General features: G+C 34.3%; 3 protein-coding genes across 7 annotated transcripts; 1 reads left to right on the top strand and 2 right to left on the bottom strand.

Annotated features, from left to right (window-relative positions):
* Positions 1-559: 559 nt before the first annotated feature.
* Positions 560-5,704, bottom strand: LOC102609501 (uncharacterized). Of its 5 annotated transcripts, none has more exons than XM_025100448.2 (13): positions 5,543-5,704; positions 5,200-5,359; positions 5,020-5,117; positions 4,443-4,601; positions 3,923-4,159; positions 3,647-3,724; positions 2,866-3,347; positions 2,649-2,759; positions 2,060-2,547; positions 1,741-1,906; positions 1,353-1,592; positions 1,122-1,256; positions 560-1,020 (listed from the first exon to the last, which is right to left on the bottom strand). In XM_025100448.2, the coding sequence occupies exons 3-13, from the start codon at positions 5,111-5,113 to the stop codon at positions 889-891; spliced, it is 2,322 nt and encodes a 773-aa protein (XP_024956216.1). In that variant the 5' UTR covers positions 5,114-5,117; positions 5,200-5,359; positions 5,543-5,704; the 3' UTR covers positions 560-888. The 5 variants fall into 5 exon arrangements, with proteins under 5 accessions (XP_024956216.1, XP_024956217.1, XP_024956215.1 ...); XM_025100449.2 differs by having other exon boundaries at positions 5,200-5,355; positions 5,543-5,701; XM_025100447.2 differs by having other exon boundaries at positions 5,200-5,648.
* A 378-nt stretch (positions 5,705-6,082) lies between these two features.
* LOC102610410 (hypothetical protein) lies at positions 6,083-11,229 on the bottom strand. The gene is made up of 14 exons (XM_006483529.4): positions 10,657-11,229; positions 9,858-10,064; positions 9,613-9,702; positions 9,357-9,503; positions 8,853-9,017; positions 8,521-8,661; positions 8,228-8,407; positions 7,867-8,062; positions 7,630-7,757; positions 7,380-7,451; positions 7,037-7,149; positions 6,799-6,946; positions 6,646-6,715; positions 6,083-6,560 (listed from the first exon to the last, which is right to left on the bottom strand). Exons 1-14 carry the CDS (start codon positions 10,960-10,962, stop codon positions 6,496-6,498), a joined length of 2,028 nt encoding a protein of 675 aa, XP_006483592.1. The 5' UTR covers positions 10,963-11,229; the 3' UTR covers positions 6,083-6,495.
* A 2,616-nt stretch (positions 11,230-13,845) lies between these two features.
* On the top strand, positions 13,846-17,248 carry LOC102610707 (replication protein A 32 kDa subunit A). The gene is made up of 10 exons (XM_006483530.3): positions 13,846-14,091; positions 14,420-14,530; positions 14,709-14,806; positions 15,006-15,047; positions 15,157-15,234; positions 15,833-15,911; positions 16,043-16,141; positions 16,225-16,304; positions 16,629-16,697; positions 16,822-17,248. The coding sequence occupies exons 1-10, from the start codon at positions 13,987-13,989 to the stop codon at positions 16,901-16,903; spliced, it is 843 nt and encodes a 280-aa protein (XP_006483593.1). The 5' UTR covers positions 13,846-13,986; the 3' UTR covers positions 16,904-17,248.
* The last annotated feature ends 1,469 nt before the right edge of the window (positions 17,249-18,717 follow it).

Below are 18,717 nucleotides of genomic sequence, written 5' to 3'. Positions count from 1 at the left end.
TAATAAAAATGTTATATAACGAGTAATGATACAGCCACAAACTCTTGTATAAACTTATTTTGTACAAACTGATGTAGCATGATAAGATTGGTTGAATTAAATATCACTTGGCCCACATGATTTGTTTTTATTAATTTATATTTTCATTCAACCAATGAATTAATACCACGTCAGTTTGTACAAAATAAATTTTTACAAGAGTTTGTGACTGTATCATTACTCGTTATATAATATACTATGGATGGTAGAGTACCGAAATTAGACCTCAGACTTTAAAAGTATGACGAAAATGTCCTTTGTTTTATATAGGAAATTATAATGATGAATCAATTGGCAATGTCATTTGACATTTGCGATTTGGTTACTTGCTGGTGCGTATCGTGTCCGTCAAACCTCATTGTGATTGGATGCCCAAAAGTCCAAAGTAATAAATTTTTGTACGTTTTTTTTTTTTCATTTACTTGAGTTTCAAATTTGTGGAAAAAGATTTTGGGGACAAAAATTATTGCAACGAGTCCCACGTGGTCAAGTGATGGCTCCGCGCGTACTACATATGAAGTAGAAACAAAAAGTTGTTGTTAGTCAAATTTGACCGTAGAGGACTCAGCCGACTGGAGGTGAGGCTAAAAAGAATAAATAAATTTTCGTTTGGGACTCGAAAAACTTTTACAGACACATTAGTGAGTTTGCTTCCTACGAAATTCCCTCCATATTGTTACATGCTCAGATGCTCTCTTGACCGGTGGCTTCAGAAATCGACCGCCAGGAGCGGCTGCTTCACGATCTGATAATACGAGCCACGTATTAATCATTAGGCCAAGGTTCAACTATTGCTGATCCTCAATTAGATATTACGAGCCACGTATTAATCATTAGGCCAAGGTCCAACTATTGCTGATCCTCAATTATGCGGGTTACAATGCCGACAGCAATGGTTCTTCCTGATGATCGAAGGAAAGCCCTACCAAGAGCTCTGCAATTTGAGAACTCTTCCACACAGACAGGTTCCTGCAGAGCGACCTGAAAGGAAGAAACAGAAAGAGATGAAATCAACTTCTGCTGCTGCTACTGGGTTAGCAAACAAAATAGTACTGGAAGCTAGTATTTTGACTCTGATTCACCTCTACTATGGCACTTTGCTTTGCAGTAAGACAGCGAGGTGACTTCTTTGTAACCTTGCCAGTCTTTGTATCAAGTAATGACGTTATCTTTACAATTCTTGCAGCCTCCTTTGCATGGTGTATATGGCATTCCAACTGGGATAATTTCAACAACAAAATCTATATATTTTAGAAAACAAATCATCTTGAGCAACAAACTATAGGCAAGTGTTGAGTAAAACAAATGAGTACCTGAGAGCCAATTAGAATTGGTGGTGCAAAATCCAAAACGAGCACCTTCAACTCTAAGTGTGTGGCGATTGCAACTGGGAAATCAGGGTGACATAGCACGCCCCCAGACATAACACGACTTACATCAATACCTTGCAGACTCACAGCTATATTGTCTCCAGCTCTGGCAACGGAACAAGACTGGGAGTCTCGTTCTATGGAATGCACAGTGCCTACCTCTCCAGATGGCAAGACTAAAACCTGCAACACACACGTCATACTATCCAGCATAGAGCAAAATAGTTCATATATTATCTATAAAAATTCTATTATCAAGGATCTATCACAGAAACACAGGCAGGCATTCACATTCCATTCAGTGTTGAAAGCGAGTCAAAAAATTGCATACCTTCAATCCACTTCGAAGAGCTCCAGCCTCCAATTTGCCACAGGCAGACACCTGCCCGTGCTGTGATTTAAGAACGTCACATATGGGCATAAGTAGAGGCTTCGAAAATTCTCTAGGAGGAGGCCGTAAGGAATCAATTGCATCCAATAGACAGGGCCCCTTATACCTGCATCACAATTACCAATTCAAATTTACCTAATGAAAATTTATCCATAATAGCAACATTGTAATTTCTTGGAGGAAGCTATTACCCATAACAATTGTATTACTACAGAAAGATCATTATATATATATTTTTTTTTAAAAAAAAAACACTCACCAAGATAACAGCCTACCATCATCAGGAGCGGTCACCAAATTTTGATTTTCTAGGGCACTTAATGGAATCCATGTCAGAGAAGCGTCCTTGAAACCACAGGAACGAAGAAAAGTTCCAAGTTGTACTTTTATTGAATCAAACCGATCTTTAGAGTATTGTACAGCATCCATTTTGTTAACTGCCACAATAAGTTGATCAACACCAAAACTTCTGATCAGTTGTGCATGCTCCCTTGTCAGCCCCTTGGCAGTGTTCATACCAACTTCAAATGAACCAACTGAAGCATCTATAACAAGAATTGCAGCATCGGATTGTGTTGCTCCAGAAATCATGTTTGGGACAAAATCCTTATGACCTGGTGAGTCTAGCACAACAACATGATAATTTTTGGAATCAAAATACGCAACAGCCACAGTCATAGTTATTCCCCGTTCCCTCTCTTCAGCACTCTCATCTAATGCCCAAGCATAAGCAAATGATCCTTTGCCCTGGTTATTACAAACAACACATCAATCTAACAAAAACAAGAACTCACGGCACAAATGCAGGCAAATATTTTACACAAAGACACAAAATCACAGTGAGGTACCTGCAATTTGGCCTCTTTTTCATATTTGTGCATTTGTTTTTGGGTTATTCGTCCAAGAAGAAACAACAGTCTACCTGAGAGAGTTGATTTTCCCGAATCAACATGGCCAACCTAAAATGACAAGAAAACAAATAAGCATTGTAGATATGGATTTAAAAAAAAAAATTAAAAGCTTTATTTCTTATGTGATAAGACTAAAATTCAGACGTAGACTTACTATTGCAAGATTTAGTTGAGTCATTCTATCTCCTTTTTTGTCTGGGAGCATCCACTTTTCAGGTTTATACTGAGTATGTGAATTTGTTTTTCTGGCACTTACATTGGTTGAATTTCCAGATTTAGCAGTCGACGACATGTTCTTCATATTACTGGTCAAATTACCAGTATGACTACTTGATTCAGTCCCATCGACTGAAGAACTAATGCTATCATCCACTGTACCGTGGTTCGAGCAATTTCCCTCATCAATAGTGCCTAGTCTATCTTTTGCCATTACTACAGAAGAGCTGTCAGAAATTCTAGAACTTGCACGTACTTCATTCTTCAAGCTATTTCTCTCATCCACGCTATCTTGCTTGTCTTTTGGCATCAACACATTTGCAATATCAGACTTTTTAGCACTGGATCTTGTATTAACAGAGCCATTTTTTTCAGAGACGCTTGAGGAAACTCTAGAAGATTTTAAGTCCAAAAAATTTCCTACAAGATAAAGCCAGTACAGAAACAAGATGAGTTTAAATCGAAAAGACAAACATTGAGAAAATTATCTCATCAAAAATGCATTTGATCTATGGAAGTACAAATTAAATTGCATAGACATTAACAAAAAACTCAACCAAAAAAAAAGAAAAAAATAGAGTATAGTGCTGCTAGACTGTGCCAAGATCAATGAAATCACATGCAAAGAAAACACCCTCCAATTCCCTAGTTGTCTAAAAATTGCATTAATGTACTTAGAAATTGATTTCTACAATAATTTAAGCATGTCAGTAGGATACCTTTTGAACCTGTTTTGGAGGAGTGCAATCCATTAGAAACCAAATCATCAGGTGATGGAACATCAAACTTGAAAGGGGCTGCACCATCAAGATATGTAAAGCTTGAAATTAGAATACATATATTTAAATCTACAACCAGTTTCAAGAAGCAAATAAAATTCTCCAAACATGAAACACAAAAATGTAGCACTACTCCAAGCATGATACTAAAACCAAAATTGACATTAAATTTCAATAAATTACAGATCTACGCCCTATCCTAGAACATGTGCAGACCTATATTAAATTTGGAATGGCTATGGGAACTAAAAGCCTCATGGAATTCATGAAATTTTCCTTTGGTATTCCCAAGCTTGTGGCAGTTATTGCCCTCTTCCATCAAAGAACCATCATTCTGCCGTTGAATTACTACAGCCTTTTTCGGCGTCCGTGGCGGCAATGATGCAAAAAGAGACTTGGCCATTACGGATGCTCCAGAATCTTTGCATATGCCGCCAGCTGCATGAAACAGATCTACTCTATATAAAGGAACAACCAACTAGAAAGCAAAATTGTATAACAAGTCCCCTAAAAAAGATGACATAACCTTAAAAAAATGCAAGCTGACTAGTTGATGATGTTAAAAGAAAATAAAGCAAAACATAAGAGCTGATGCCCACAACCATGACTAACATGAATATTTCTTAATTTTTCTAAAGGGATGAGGATAAGGAAATGACGTTCAATCTTTACTATAATTACTAGTCCGAGTTTGGATAAATAGAAACTACGAGAGTACAAGGTCATTGACAAATACCTGTTTTCCTATTGTTATTAACCAAAGGTGTACGAAGAACTCCACATATATCACATACAGACATGCCCTCTTCATTATCATAAGTGCAAATAGCACAACTCCAAACCCTGGGCTTGGAAGTTTCTTGCTTAGACTCAGATGCAGGTGTGGGTGCTTCCCCTGTTTCAACATAAGGGTCATCAAGTCAATTACATAAAGAGCATTCAAATCAGAGAGTCCTCATAGCTTTATTCGTATGACAACTACATAAAATATAAGAAGAAGAATTCTTCAACACAAATTTACAGCCATTGATAAAAGGGGCGAAAGGCTATCTTTAATTTGCAACACACAACAGCTAAAGTGCTTAATAAATACACTATTTTACTCCACTAATGGTTAACGACTACCCAGTTACTTATTGATAGCTAGTGATTCCATTCCTCAACAGTTCGGATGAATATCGACAACACCTCAAATCCCAAACATACCCTAAGAATCTTATTTCCTATCTCAATATACGAAAACTGATTATGCGACATAGAATTCACAAATAACAACGAAAAAGGGAGTCTTGAGTGCAAAATGGTGTTCTAACCGTTATCTTCTACATCGTAGTCGTAGTCATCATAATCTTCATACTCGTAGTAGTCGCCGTAATCATAGTCTTCGTAATTAACTTTATGAGGCATGCTCCTAGTGATCAGAATTTCAAACTCACATTTGCAATTAATAATTAAAAGGAGGACCTCAATTGAGAAAAACTCGAGCCACATACCTTGATATGTAATGAGATGAAGATCTTGTTAATGGTTAAAATATTAATCTAAAACGCGACAGCACTGACGACAAATAACTCTCGTATAAAATCGAAAATTTTGATTTCCAGAATATATCGGTTGCTGCTTTTCCCGCACGAATGTACTGCATCTATCTGCCTACCAACAGAGTGTAATACAAATAGTGAGGATTAATTCGATGGCGGCAAAATAACTTCTGATTTCATACAAAGTAGGCAGATTCTTAGATTTGGAAGAAAAAAAAATCAGGATTATTTTTCACGTGTCGGTCCGAATAAGATTTTGAGAGAAATAATCAGTTTATCAAATCCATGGACTAACCCAGTGAAACGGAAGAGACGAGAAACGAATAAATTTAAGATGCTTGCTTCTACATAGTTCTATTTTTTATTTTTTTTGCCCTTTTTCTCTCTGGATTATGTAAGCTGCTAGTGCTGCAGTGACACCCCATTTTGTTACTTAACTGGTTTAAGAAAAATAACCAATAGGGCCTTTTGTTTTAGATTTTATATATAAACCCCCCCTTTCCTGACTCCGCTTTAAATTAGTCCACGAACTGCAGTTTTTCCCCTGATAGATTTTTTCTCTTTTTTCTTGTGAGTCTAAAAGAATATGAAATTACCAGTAGATGACTCTGGATTATTTTATTTTTGTGGGAGTTCTTCTGACTTATTTTAGTGTCACATTCTCTTTAGCATTTTACATAAAACAAAATCTAAATAACGTGACACCGTCACAAAATGTTATATAGAATGATAGATAATAATATAAGTAACTGCTTAATACATGGGAGCTTGGAGACACCGTCACACCCATAAAGATTTGAGCTACACGAAACTTTACAATTACAAGAGGAGCAAATTCATTACTGTGACATACTATGCATTTATTGAACCAATTCGATAAGTATTGTTATTATACAGCAAAAACGATGAAGCTACTGAAGTTCAGGTAGCATTCAACAGTAATACAATAACGTACTATTTAGTCTATTCCCGGAAATATTTACAGAATGTGCTAACCGGCTAATCCTCAGACTGCAGGAAGGTCTTTTCTGATTTGCTATCACCTGAAGACTGAAGTGCTTTACATATACACATCTACACAACAATAAAACAATGATTTCTATCCAGCGGTTGCATCAGAAACACATTTTTGGTTGGTCAGTTGAGCATTTGAGTGAAAAATGCTCAACGATTCTGGTCAGCATGGTATAATAATCATCCAAAACAACTAAGATCGCATTCTTATGTAGCTCTTCAAAAAAGCTTCAATCATCTGTCTGACAAAACTGAGTCACTCCAGGAAAGTGCAAGATCTCGGACGACATTCGGAAAGTCTGCAAGTTGGGGGGTTAAAAACTGAGAAACAAATATAGAACAATGTAACCTGCGCCTTCAAAACTCTTATTATTGATATTTTACCTCTTACAACTTCTGTAGCTAATGAAGGCATATCAATATCACTTTCGACTAGCCTGTATACATCCACAAGCTACAAAAGACAAAGAAATTTCAGCACATTTGTAAATAGCACATAGCAACTGGATGAAATAGATAACATTCAGGTTCGCAAACCTCTTGAATGTGAAGCTTTGAATCTTCTGTGAGCGCAAGAAGCAGCTGTCGACGAATTCCTTCATCAGTGAAAAAAAGGCGAGCTCCATCTTTAATGGTGTCAGTTAGGTCCAATTTTTTTGGAACTTGCAAGCTCTTTAAATTTTGCCTGCAAAAATGGATAGTGTGAATACACGTTCTTAAAACTCTCAAGCAGATAGAAAAGAACTAAGAAAACTGGTCCTGAAATGATACAGACATGTCCTTTACTCTCAATGCAGGATTGCTGCTCATCCTCGCTACATTCTCCTTTGCAAGAGTAATAAGGTTTTCAAGCCGTTTCCATTGGAAAACGTTGTCTTTGAAAAGAACCTACGGTAGGTAGTAGGTTATTATTGAAGAAACATAGTTTAAGTAATCAATGACAAGGCAGTTAAAAATACAGTGAATTAGTATACAAAGAAGTGTCAGAAGTTATATAATGGTTCTTTCAACTAAATAGTAAGCATTGAACTCAAAACAAATATGTTCTCCAAATATAAACTGATTGATTCACATTCTTAAAAAACTGCAAGTTTGGGGGAATATGACCTTAAACTTACCTGTATAAGGCGTTCACGGAGAGCTGGATTAGGATCTGTAAGCAGACGCTTCGCCACATATGGATAGGCAACCTAGATATGCACGACAGTGCAGATAAAGATCATGCATCAAGAGAGAGCCGTTGCTTGTAATTCATGAAAAAAGCAAGTGCGTAATCACAGAGATTACCATACATAATTTGTAGTAGGCATTAAAAACTTAAACTGTAAGAATTTTAAAACAGAGTACCATGACAAGAAGTGCATTCACCTCAAGAAATTTAAAATCTGGCTTCAACGTGAAGCAGATGCCCTCTTGTGTCAGCAAAGAACGAATAACGAGAGAAAACCTCTCTGGAATTCGGATACGATAGTTGTAAACTAACTTGTTAAATTGCCCTGCAACAGAAACAGCACAACGTTTGGTTTGGGTGCCCATGACAGAAAAAATCTTTCAAAGTAGATGCAGAAAGAAAACCAACGACACAAGTAAACAACATGTAAGCACCCGTAACACTTCGGAAATTGAAATCAGCGAGTCCTTTCCCAGATGAGTTTTGCCAGATTGCTTCCAAAGCTGGAATAATAGGAGAGACATCGGTTCCCTTAGCCAAGAAGCCAAGCCTGGTAAAATCATTTGCCATCTCAGCATAGTCCTCATTCACAGCATGGACAACAGCATCGATCAAAATCTGTTTGTTTTGCTGAAGATATAAACCAGATCAAAATGGTTTAATTTGGTAAGAGGAGTATTTTCTTGTATATTTCCAAATAAGAACACACACCTATTTCAATTATCTGCCAAAGTCGCAAAGAAATCTTAATAAAATTTTAACTTCTTTTAGCATTTATCTGGGAATACAACTTACTTGACTAAGTTCAGCAACATTCCCAAAGTCCACATAAGCAATACGTCCATCACGCATAGCAAAGATATTTCCAGGATGCGGATCTCCATGAAATAACCCAAATTCTAGCAGTTGCCTCAAAGCAGCACTCACTCCTACTGTTAGAAATCCACCTACATCAATTCCAGCTCCCTTTATTGCCTGAGGTACGTTGAGAAAAAAGATTTTAAAAGGTGATATCTTATGATAGTGCTTGCTTTGAAAGTGATAAATGATTCAAATAACACCATCCATCTAAAGTATAGATGCTTAACCTGGGGGTCAGTGCAGCGAATACCATCAATCCATTCCATCACTAAAACACGTGAACCAGAAAGCCGTTTGTAAACCCGAGGAATTTTAACAGTAGGGTCATCTTTAAAGTTCTCCAGGAAGTCTTCCATATTCCGGGCTTCCTGAAAGAGTTTAAAAAAAAAAGAGTAACTATAGATGATTAAAAATATAGGAGACAAAAGACAAAATGAATCTAGGCAAATATGGTGAAGCCAAGGATGTAAACATTGTTTGCAAATAGTGCTCCTCTAAAATGCGGTGAACTTATAAGCACTTTATTTATGTCAAACATAAGAGCAGCTATGAAAAGTACCAGAGTGTAATCAAGCTCTTCCAAAAGCTTTTCACCAAATTCATCAACTATGAGCTCGGCATTGCAACCAAGTTTCTGTATACTGATTCCATTTAAGAATGAAGCAAGAGTTCTGAAAAGAAAAAGATCTCGGTAGATTATGGGCTCTATCCCAGGCCTTTGCACCTGTAAGCATATGAAACCTGTTAATTCTTTCACAAAACTTTCACAATTTGAAGCAGGCAAGAGGAATATCTCCTCACACAAGATATCTACAATACTGAAATAAAAAACTGAATTTTGCTTGGCAGAAAATATAGTTTTAACTTGAGGCAAAGGTTGCAGAGGAGGAATAGTAGAACATGGCTACTGCATTCCAAGGATTTCAGACGCCAATGAAGGCAGTTTTCGATAATTCTCTATCATATAATTTATGTTAATTAAGCAAAACTGGAAAACATTCGTGAGAAGGAAGGATGCATTCAAGAATGTGTTAGACAAACCAGCAGATAAACATCATACAACCTTAATAGCAACGTCCTCCCCTGTTTCACGCAGGGTGGCTCGGTAAACTTGACCCAGACTTGCAGCCGCTATTGTCTGTGAAGAAATTTTGCTGAAGACAGCTTCCAGAGGTCGACCCAATTCCTCTTCTATAATGTTAAAAGCAACCTATCAAACCAGTCACTGCTTAGGCAAAAATATTCTGTCCCACTGCAATAAAAAATTGCTTAAAAGATGCTCATAGATAGCTGTTATCCATTGTCATAGTATGTTTTACCTGATTTGGAAAAGAGGGGACATCATCTTGAAGAATGCAGAGTTCATTCATATAATCTTCTCTTACAATATCAGGCCTGTTCGCAAGCACCTGCAGCACAAGCAGATCACTCATTCAATATGTAAAACTAAGGACCAGAGGGGAATGTCCTAACTAATACTCATATCTATCCCTTTGTAATGGCTCAAACATTTCAACGCATATCTGTAGTCAAAAAATGAAAATTCTGAAAGGTAAAGACAAACCTGCCCAGCTTTGATAAAGGAAGGCCCCAAATTACACAAGAGATTCCGAAGTTGGCGAGCACGATCAGGAACAACCTCTTTGTCTCTTCCAACCAAACAATCATACGTCAAATTAGACCAATACAATCCCAAACTCCATACTATCTCCACTCCACGTGACATTAGAGAAATTACAGCCCCTCTAGATTCCAATACCTTGTTCCTCACCTAATTATCAACAACAACACAATCAAATTCAAGCCAAAATGCAAGATTGTGCTGAAAGCACTTTTAAATAGTAAAATGTTCTTTTTATGCTGTGGAGTACAGTTTGAAGGAAAGTGTTTATAATGACATGTATAGAGTGAAACATTTTGCCGTTGATTTTCCAGAAAGATATGGTGAAGTCAGTCAAGTGCTGTTGAAGAAGCTATAGATATCTGCTTTTTCAGAAAGTGCTTAACTATGAAGCAATTCTTTTTACAGAAAGCACTCCCCAACACACACAGAATATCATATATCTGTATCCCGACACTTTAATCCTCGACAAAGAATATGTCAGCACAGGTCAAAAAATATGCAATTACAGTACAAACCACAAAAAGCTTATGTGGTGAAGAAAGCACTTGAATGAAGTGCTTTATGAGAAGCTCTTGATATGAAGCCCAGTTGTCAACAGAAAACTTGACTACGTAAGCCAAATTTTTCATAACTCGTAACGAAACTAACAGCCAAGTTTACAGAAGGCGAACATCGAATATCAAGAACACGAAAAGATAAATAAATAAAAATAATTACAGGACACTAAATCTAATCGTACTGTTTCAGGCGTGTACTTGCGAAACGGCACGCAAACGCCGCGTTCGATGTCTAATTGCTCCATCGCTTTACTGGATTTCACTAATTCCAACGATCTCTTATCCGCTGGCGTCGTCGTTACACCGTTAACTGAAGCATCACTCGCCGAGATTGAAGTTGAGAATCTCTCGCTTCTCTGTGGCGCCGTTGATAACCGAAACGAAGATTCCTTGGAGGTGGAAAATACATTTCTGCACTTGTTCGTTTGGCGATGCTTGTTTGTAGAGAAAACGAGTGAGTTTATGCAATTCGGATTAATCAAATCCATGGTTGATAAGACGGAGCGAGCGAGTGATTTTGGTGAGAAACGAAAGTACCAAGGGCCAGGTCGTTGCAATACAGAGATGAGAAGAATATTTGAAAATGCCGTTAAATGAAGTGAAAATGAGGCAGCCACAGAAGTGTGTTTTTAACGTGACGCTAGTTCTTTTCTAGATAAATTCAAGGGAAATACGCAAATGGAACGCGATAAGTGAGGCAGGAGAAAGTGATCTGTCATCAATTTTTTGGTCTTTTTCTGGGAGCACGGAATGAACCAACCAATTTTGTGATCTCGCCGCTCGCGTGGGACGTGGCTCCGAAAGGAAAAAGTTTTCTTTTCTCAACGGATTTTAGAAATGAAATAAGTTTTATCCCAACTTTATTATTTTATTTTATTTTATTTTTTCTAAATCCTTCTTTTGTTAGATTATGTTACCATATATGCTGCAGCCTAGCACACCTGATGATTGAATTCTTCCACTCATTTCACAACTGAGATAATTCACACTGATAATATTACATTACGCAATGACAAATATGTACTGTTTTCCACTTAGCCTTTCATTGAAAACTTCTTGTAAGTATAGTTTTCATAAGATCGTTAAAATTGTTCTAGATATTTCCAAATTCATTTTTTGATTATATGAATATTATTCAATATTACAACTCATATTACATGAGAGTGTAATTTATATTTACAAATCAAATTATTACTGGAACAATAGTACATTAATATCATATGAAACATTGCTTATATTTTAACTCTACTAATAATCGAGAGATATCTACATTAATATCATATGAAACACTGCTTAAATTTTAACCCTACTAATAATCGAGGGATGTCTACTTAATATTATATGAAACACTACCTAAATTTTAACTCTACTAATAATCGAGGGATGTTTACTCTGCAAAGACCAATCTCCACTCAAATTTTAAAAAGCAATTAAGTCCCCATATTACTATACGGAGTGAGAGCTTGAGTTCTAACCACTTAGGCAAAGGCTGAGTGGCTATTTCCAAATTCATTTTGAGTTCATAACAAATATTCTATCAATTGTTATGATCATATACCACCTAAACCATTTGGCTAGGTGGTAAAGAGTCATTCCTCTGCCACGGAGAGATGGGTGGAGGCCTTTGTAGGAATAATCTTTCTTTACAACTATTGAATAGTATGTCTGAAGTAGATTTTATTTGTATTATAGTAAAATTTCTCTATAGTTATAATATTAAGACCAAACTACTTTTATTTTATGAATATGTAGCTATAAAAATTATTATTTTAATTTAATTACGATTGGTACAAGTGATATAGAGGTAAAGTATGCACTTCATTACTAATTAATTAATGAATAAATTATAAATATGCTAGTTTCCATAAGAACGTGTACATGTTGGCAAGTGATTACATACTCACAAGTTAAAAAATGTGCCAGTGACTAAATAATAAATTATTGTCCCATGCTCTCTATATAGTATCAGTATAGAGAATTTTATAGTATTTATAAATCTTTTATTTATACTGACCAACAAAATCATGAAAGGCTGAAAAGATAGAGGAACACCAAGTTTCTGAAAGTCCGAAATATTATTATTAAAAGTCTGAATGACAAAACTAGAGTTTTGAAACTCTTTTATACTTACTCTAACTGACGAGAATTTACTAAAATATATAAACCCCAAGTTATTATTACTTAATAAAATTCTACTAATAGAAAAAAAAAAAGAGAAAAAAGGGCAATAAAATTTGGTATCTAGATAAAAAAAAATTAAAAAAAAAATACACTCAAATATAATATCTAAACGAAAAAAGGGATAAAAATATTGAAATCAGTAAGAAAAATAAGAAAATAACTAAACCTACAAAATAATCATTAAAGAAATAAAATTTCCACTGAAAGCACATGTTTGAATACAGCATAACAGTATTAGATTAGGTTAATTTGGTCGCAAATTTTGAGATGAAATATTATACACTAAGAGCAAACACTTGTTACTCAAATTATGATCTCGAAAAAGTACATTACTCAACCTACACAACCATCCTCCATCTTATACTTTGGCAGACATGACTTTAGAATATTGATAGACCTTAATATATTTATCATTTACAGGTACGCAACTATGCATTAATGCATTGAGAGGAGGACATTAGGATAGACCAAAGAAACAAAAAATAATAATAATTCTGTCATCACACCTAACAGCACATGAATCAAAAACTGAAAATTATTATTTTTATTTATTTATATTGTAGATGGAGAGAGATAAGAGCTCCCTCCCCAAGGAATTGAGAAAGAAAAGAAATTTGTGTTATAGAGGATTTAGTTTTAGATAGAGAGAAACAAGTGAAAGGCATTGATTTAATACAGCCTATAAACTTAATAAAACCAATATCTATATTTTAAACAAAGTTAGAAATTCTTTAAAATAGAATATAAGAGTAATATTTAATCTTTCAAATGATTCCATTATTATTGACGTGGTGTTGAACATTAAAAGAATAATATTAAAATCTTCAAATGATTCTATTTTAAGTGACGCGATATTCATTAATAAGAGAATGTTATAGTTAAATAATAATTTCAGTTAATAAATAAATTTATCATTTGATAAATGAATGACACATTATCATTTATTTGTACTTGAGATAATTTCTGGTAAAATTACTTGGTAAGTATTGAATTATTGTTATAATAAATTATCATTTAAGTAGAGAAAATAGTCAGTTGTAATCATATTATTTTCTCATGCTAATATTGAATTCGAACCGGTCCGACTCGGGTGGTCTGAAACATCAGTATCGCCCGGTCCAAGTCGCAAAGAACCGAAACCGATGCGGTTAAGATCCGCATCCGGATCCACATTTGATTAGAGTAGGATCTAATTCGCACGCGGGAAATAAGCAAGGAACACTGGCGGGAAACCCTAAAATAAATCTCGTCTACGCGCAAAAGCTCTACAAGGATCAAATTTGCACTTGCAACTGTCAATTCTTTAATTTTAAGGTCCAGGGTTTTCAGAGATGTTTTCGAGTAGCCAATTCGACGCCAGCAATGCATTTTCCGGCGGCGGATTCATGCCTTCTCAGCCGCCTCAGTCCGCCGATTATCCTTCTTCTACGGCAAGAGTAAGTCATTTCCCTCAAATTTTGCGTCTATAATTTCTGTTTGTTTCGACTAAATTAGTTATCTCTGTTCGCTTAGCGTTTTGAACCTTGGAAAATTTTAATAATGAGAAAGGTAGCTAGTTAGTTAGTTTTTTCGTATCTTACTATTTATTTTAGGGTTTCTTTTTCTTTGTTTGATTGTTACTCTGATGGGCTCTGTTGATGAAATCTCATTAATTTTACTTATTTTCTGGCGGTTAATAGTTATTTATCTTTAAACTTGCCAAAGCATAATCATTGTTTCTTTTGGTATGTTTTCTGATGTCAATAACTGTTTCTTTGCGCACAGAGTCGTGATTCTCAAGGGTTAGTACCAGTGACAGTGAAGATGATAAGTGAAGCTTCCCACTCTGGTGATGATAAATCGAATTTTATGATCAATGGTTTGGAGATTACTAATGTAATAATCCTCAATGCACCCCCTTAATTTCTTTTGTTTAGACAAAACAGTTACTGAATTTGTGTGTTATTTTGGAAGTGCTTGAGGAAAAGGCCTATCATCAAATCATAGATAAATTGTGGGATTGTCTTTTATGTATTTGCTTGATGTTATTGTTTTGTATATTGGGTTGCTTCAGGTTACATTGGTTGGGCTGGTGTATAACAAAGAAGAAAGAGCTTCTGATGTTAATTTCACTCTAGACGATGGAACCGGGAGAGTTGTATGTAAAAGATGGTAGTATTTTGCTCCCAATTGTGAATCTAATCAATAAACATTTATCTTGCGTAGTTGGAAAATTTTAAATTGCTGCATTTCCTCTTGGAGTTTAAGTAAATACATAGATCAGACAATGCCAATATATTGGCCTTAATCAATTTATACTCTTCAAATCATGTGTGTTTAATTTTAATGCACTTTTTAATGCATTGGATAGGGCAAGTGAGGTTTTTGACACCAGGGAAATGGAGGCCATACAGTGAGCTCTAAATTCTTCATGTTACAAGCCTTTATTATTATTTTTATCTTCTGCAATGATATGCTTTAACATCCAAATTTCATCTTTATTTTCTCTATCTTGGAAATAGAGATGGAATGTACGTACGTCTCATTGGGAACTTGAAAAGCTTTCAAGGGAAAAAACAGATTGTTGCCTTCTCTGTGAGGTATGAATATAAAAATATTTGGCTTTCTGCATGTGGTGGTTGAGGAATTGTTTAATCAACCTATCATTTATGTGTTTGGATTTTCTTTTATTTGTTTGCTTTTAAATGTTTTCAATGTTCTTTGTGTTTCAGCTTCTTTATGACCTCTTGTACACTCAAGTCATCTGATAAATTGCCTCAATCATTTGGCAGTAATACTTCTGTGAAATTTAATGTCATTTGATGCTGGGAGGTGTTTTTAACTTTCCTGGAAATTGGAACTTGAAGTTTCTCATTGATTTATTTTTAAATATGGAAACCTCATTTTTGCAAAGAATATATCCCTGACAATTTTTGTAATAGATATGATAATTTTAAATTACAAAAGAAACTAAAGAAATGTTGTAAGATTCCTAGAACAAAGAGAAATCATTTCTGGGCGACTGTACTTTTAGCTGCCGTGATGGATCCCCTTTTTTCTGAATCACTCTTTTGCTCATGCAAGCTAGATGATATTTTATGTAATTGATGGATCACTCTATACAAAGGCAAAATGATTTAGTAGTTAGCATGTAAAATCTGATAACCTTTGACATCTTGGTTTTTCCTGTTTTTTCAGGCCAGTGACAAACTTTGATGAGGTTACTTGCCACTATATTGAATGCATATACTTTCACTTGCAAAATTCCAAGTCACAGGTATTTGTGAGTGGAACTGAGAAAAAATTCTCCTCAAAGCGATATTTGCATTCTATCCTTAGGATGAATATATATGATGCCTCTGCATTTTGTTTTGAATTGATTGTGTATTACTCTAAATCTAATTGAAGGTACAAGGTTTTCCTTCATCTCAGCCTCAGATGGTCGATTCATCACTGAACACTTCTGCCCGAACCGGTTTAAGTGGATATCAGACAGCCCCAACTAATGTGTGTTAAACAATCACAGAAAGTTTCCGTTTCATTGTCATTTACATCTATATATTTTGTAAAGTTCTAATTTTTTTGTGCAGCTCTCTTCACAATTTGGCGTTGACGGACTGAAGGATTGTGACCAAATGATCCTTGACTATCTGCAGCAACCATCCAGCAGGTCAGTCATATGCCAAAATTCTACCATGTGCCTTTAGCTAGTGTTGCTGTGTTGTGTCTAGGTTTGTTTCTTATTCATTCTAATTGCACCCCGTTTTTAGTTATTCCCTTTTTGTTGTCGCTAGGCTTGCACTGTTATTACTCTAACATCTAGTTTTTAGCTGCCTGGTCTAGTGATTTGATCAATGACTCGTCATCTTTTTTTTTCCTTCCAAATTACACTCAGTATATATTTCTCTTAATGCCACTTCATAGAGCTTTCTTATCTCAAAAAGAGGAAAGAAAGGTCACTTTACTGAGTTCAGGAATTGGTTCTTCTTTGCAGTGAACGGGAAAGGGGAGTACACGTAAATGAACTTTCTGAGCAGCTGAAAATACCCCAAAAGAAGATCATGTAATCTCTCTCTCTCTCTCTCTCTCTCTACGTATCTATCTGATTATCTATCATGTAGATACATAGAGAGTTATGTACGGAAGTGAGTTATGTACTAATTTCTTCTATCTACTTTGTACATCAGGGATTCAATTGCATCTCTTGAAAATGAAGGCTTGATCTACTCCACTATTGATGAGTTTCACTACAAGTTCGCCAGAGGTTGACTCAAGTTTCTTGCTGGTGGATGACGTGCTGTTTCCTGTTATTGCCATTGATTTCAGTTTTAAAGTATACTGTATATATTTGTTTGGATTGTTGAGATTATTGTCTCAATGTAAGGGATTGAACTTCTAGTTTGATTGAAACTTACATTTGGTATTAGGTAGTTTATGTACTGAAAGTAGTAACAAATGTATGTCCCGGTTGATTATTAAACTGTGACTGGTGCCCTATGTTTGGTAGTTTCTTTTCAAAGAACAAACAGCTAGCCCGGCATGTAGATTGCTGGCGATGTATTCATGGAAGAATGTCAACCATAGAGATTATATTTAGAGTGCTTTTGAGATTAAGGTTGGATACTCAAACATTTGGTAAATACTAACTGTTGAAGTTTGAAAGTTATATTAATATGATTATTCAATTGTATGACAGAAAATTTATTATATATTTTATAATTTTATTAAAATTATTATTTAAAACTTATATTTATTATATATTATTAATTTTTATTTTATATTTGTAGTTTTTTTTTTCCACTGCAGTTGCAATTTAAAAATTACAAAACTTCAATCACCAATAAGACTTTAGAGGTTCAAGATTTTGTGTTAAACGTTACTTTTAGAGGACAAAAATATTAATATTATGAGACGGGTGGTAAATATTCATGCTATTACTCAAGATTAATTGAAAAATAGCTTTTTGACCCTTAAAAGGAAAACATACAACACCAAGGACTGGTTTGACATTGTTTTTAAGTGGTACAAAAGTGATTTTTAAAAAGTTAAAAGTTATTTTAGTGATCAATTTTTTTTAAAAAATTATTTTTAGCAAAATTATTTCATTTTACAGTAGATTTGAGAAAAGGGAATGAGTTGTTTTTTTAAAATTTAATTTTGAGAATCACTTTTATTTTTAATACAACTTCACAATGTATTTTCATATGTATTACAAAAACTGATAATTATCTTTATTAACTAAGAAATAAAACCGGTAACTTTAAACTTTAAAGAGATTATTATTATTATTATTATTATTATTATTATTATTATTACTACTACTAACTACATAGAGATAACAAAATAAAAATAAAAAATATTTATTTTAGTTATTAATTATTATATGTGCACAATAAAAATATTATATATATATATATATATGTTTATAAATATTTAAATAAATTCTACTTAAAGTTATGTTCCACTCAATAATTTATATTCCTACAATAATTTAATAATAGGATTTGCTAAATATATACGATTGTTTTTAAAATTCATAGAATTTTTTAAAATGAATTTTATTAAGAGTAATGATACAGCCACAAACTCTTGTACAAACTTATTTTGTACAAACTGACGTGGCATGATAAGATTGGTTGAATGAAAATATAAATTAATAAAAACAAATCATGTGGGCCAAGTGATATTTAATTCAACCAATCTTATCATGCCACATCAGTTTGTACAAAATAAGTTTGTACAAGAGTTTGTGGCTGTATCAATACTCTTTTATTAAATGTTTAACTAATTTTTCTAATAATTTATTATTTTTATAATAAAACGAACAACAATTATTATAAAATATTATAATATTACCAAATTGACCCTTAAATTAGTGATACTAATATAAGTAGAGAATATCAATATTTTGGATCATTTTTTTTTAAATTAGACTAATAATTGATACTACCCTCTGGACTAAAGGGAAATTTACCCATTGTATAAAATTCAAATAGATGTTCGACGAGTCGATCAGTTCTATTATTCCCATTTGATTTAAAATTCTATTAAATGAAATATTTAACTACGTTATTTATTTGCAT

This window comes from Citrus sinensis, chromosome 1 (genome assembly GCF_022201045.2).
Source record: "Citrus sinensis cultivar Valencia sweet orange chromosome 1, DVS_A1.0, whole genome shotgun sequence".
NCBI classification, from domain to species: Eukaryota; Viridiplantae; Streptophyta; class Magnoliopsida; order Sapindales; family Rutaceae; genus Citrus; species Citrus sinensis.
This window is presented reverse-complemented; position numbering and strand designations above follow the sequence as displayed.

Coding starts and splice junctions, on each gene's coding strand:
- LOC102610410 (XM_006483529.4), bottom strand. CDS start 10,962: ATGGATTTGATTAATCCGAATTGCATAAACTCACTCGTTTTCTCTACA. Junction 8,662..8,852: donor AAGAGCTTGATTACACTCTG/GTACTTTTCATA, acceptor AAACTCTTTCAG/GAAGCCCGGAATATGGAAGA. Junction 7,452..7,629: donor CAGATTTTAAATTTCTTGAG/GTGAATGCACTT, acceptor GTGCATATCTAG/GTTGCCTATCCATATGTGGC.
- LOC102609501 (XM_025100448.2), bottom strand. CDS start 5,113: ATGCCTCATAAAGTTAATTACGAAGACTATGATTACGGCGACTACTAC. Junction 4,602..5,019: donor CTACGATGTAGAAGATAACG/GTTAGAACACCA, acceptor ATGTTGAAACAG/GGGAAGCACCCACACCTGCA. Junction 2,760..2,865: donor CTCAACTAAATCTTGCAATA/GTAAGTCTACGT, acceptor TTGTCATTTTAG/GTTGGCCATGTTGATTCGGG.
- LOC102610707 (XM_006483530.3), top strand. CDS start 13,987: ATGTTTTCGAGTAGCCAATTCGACGCCAGCAATGCATTTTCCGGCGGC. Junction 15,912..16,042: donor TGCAAAATTCCAAGTCACAG/GTATTTGTGAGT, acceptor ATCTAATTGAAG/GTACAAGGTTTTCCTTCATC. Junction 16,698..16,821: donor ATACCCCAAAAGAAGATCAT/GTAATCTCTCTC, acceptor TTTGTACATCAG/GGATTCAATTGCATCTCTTG.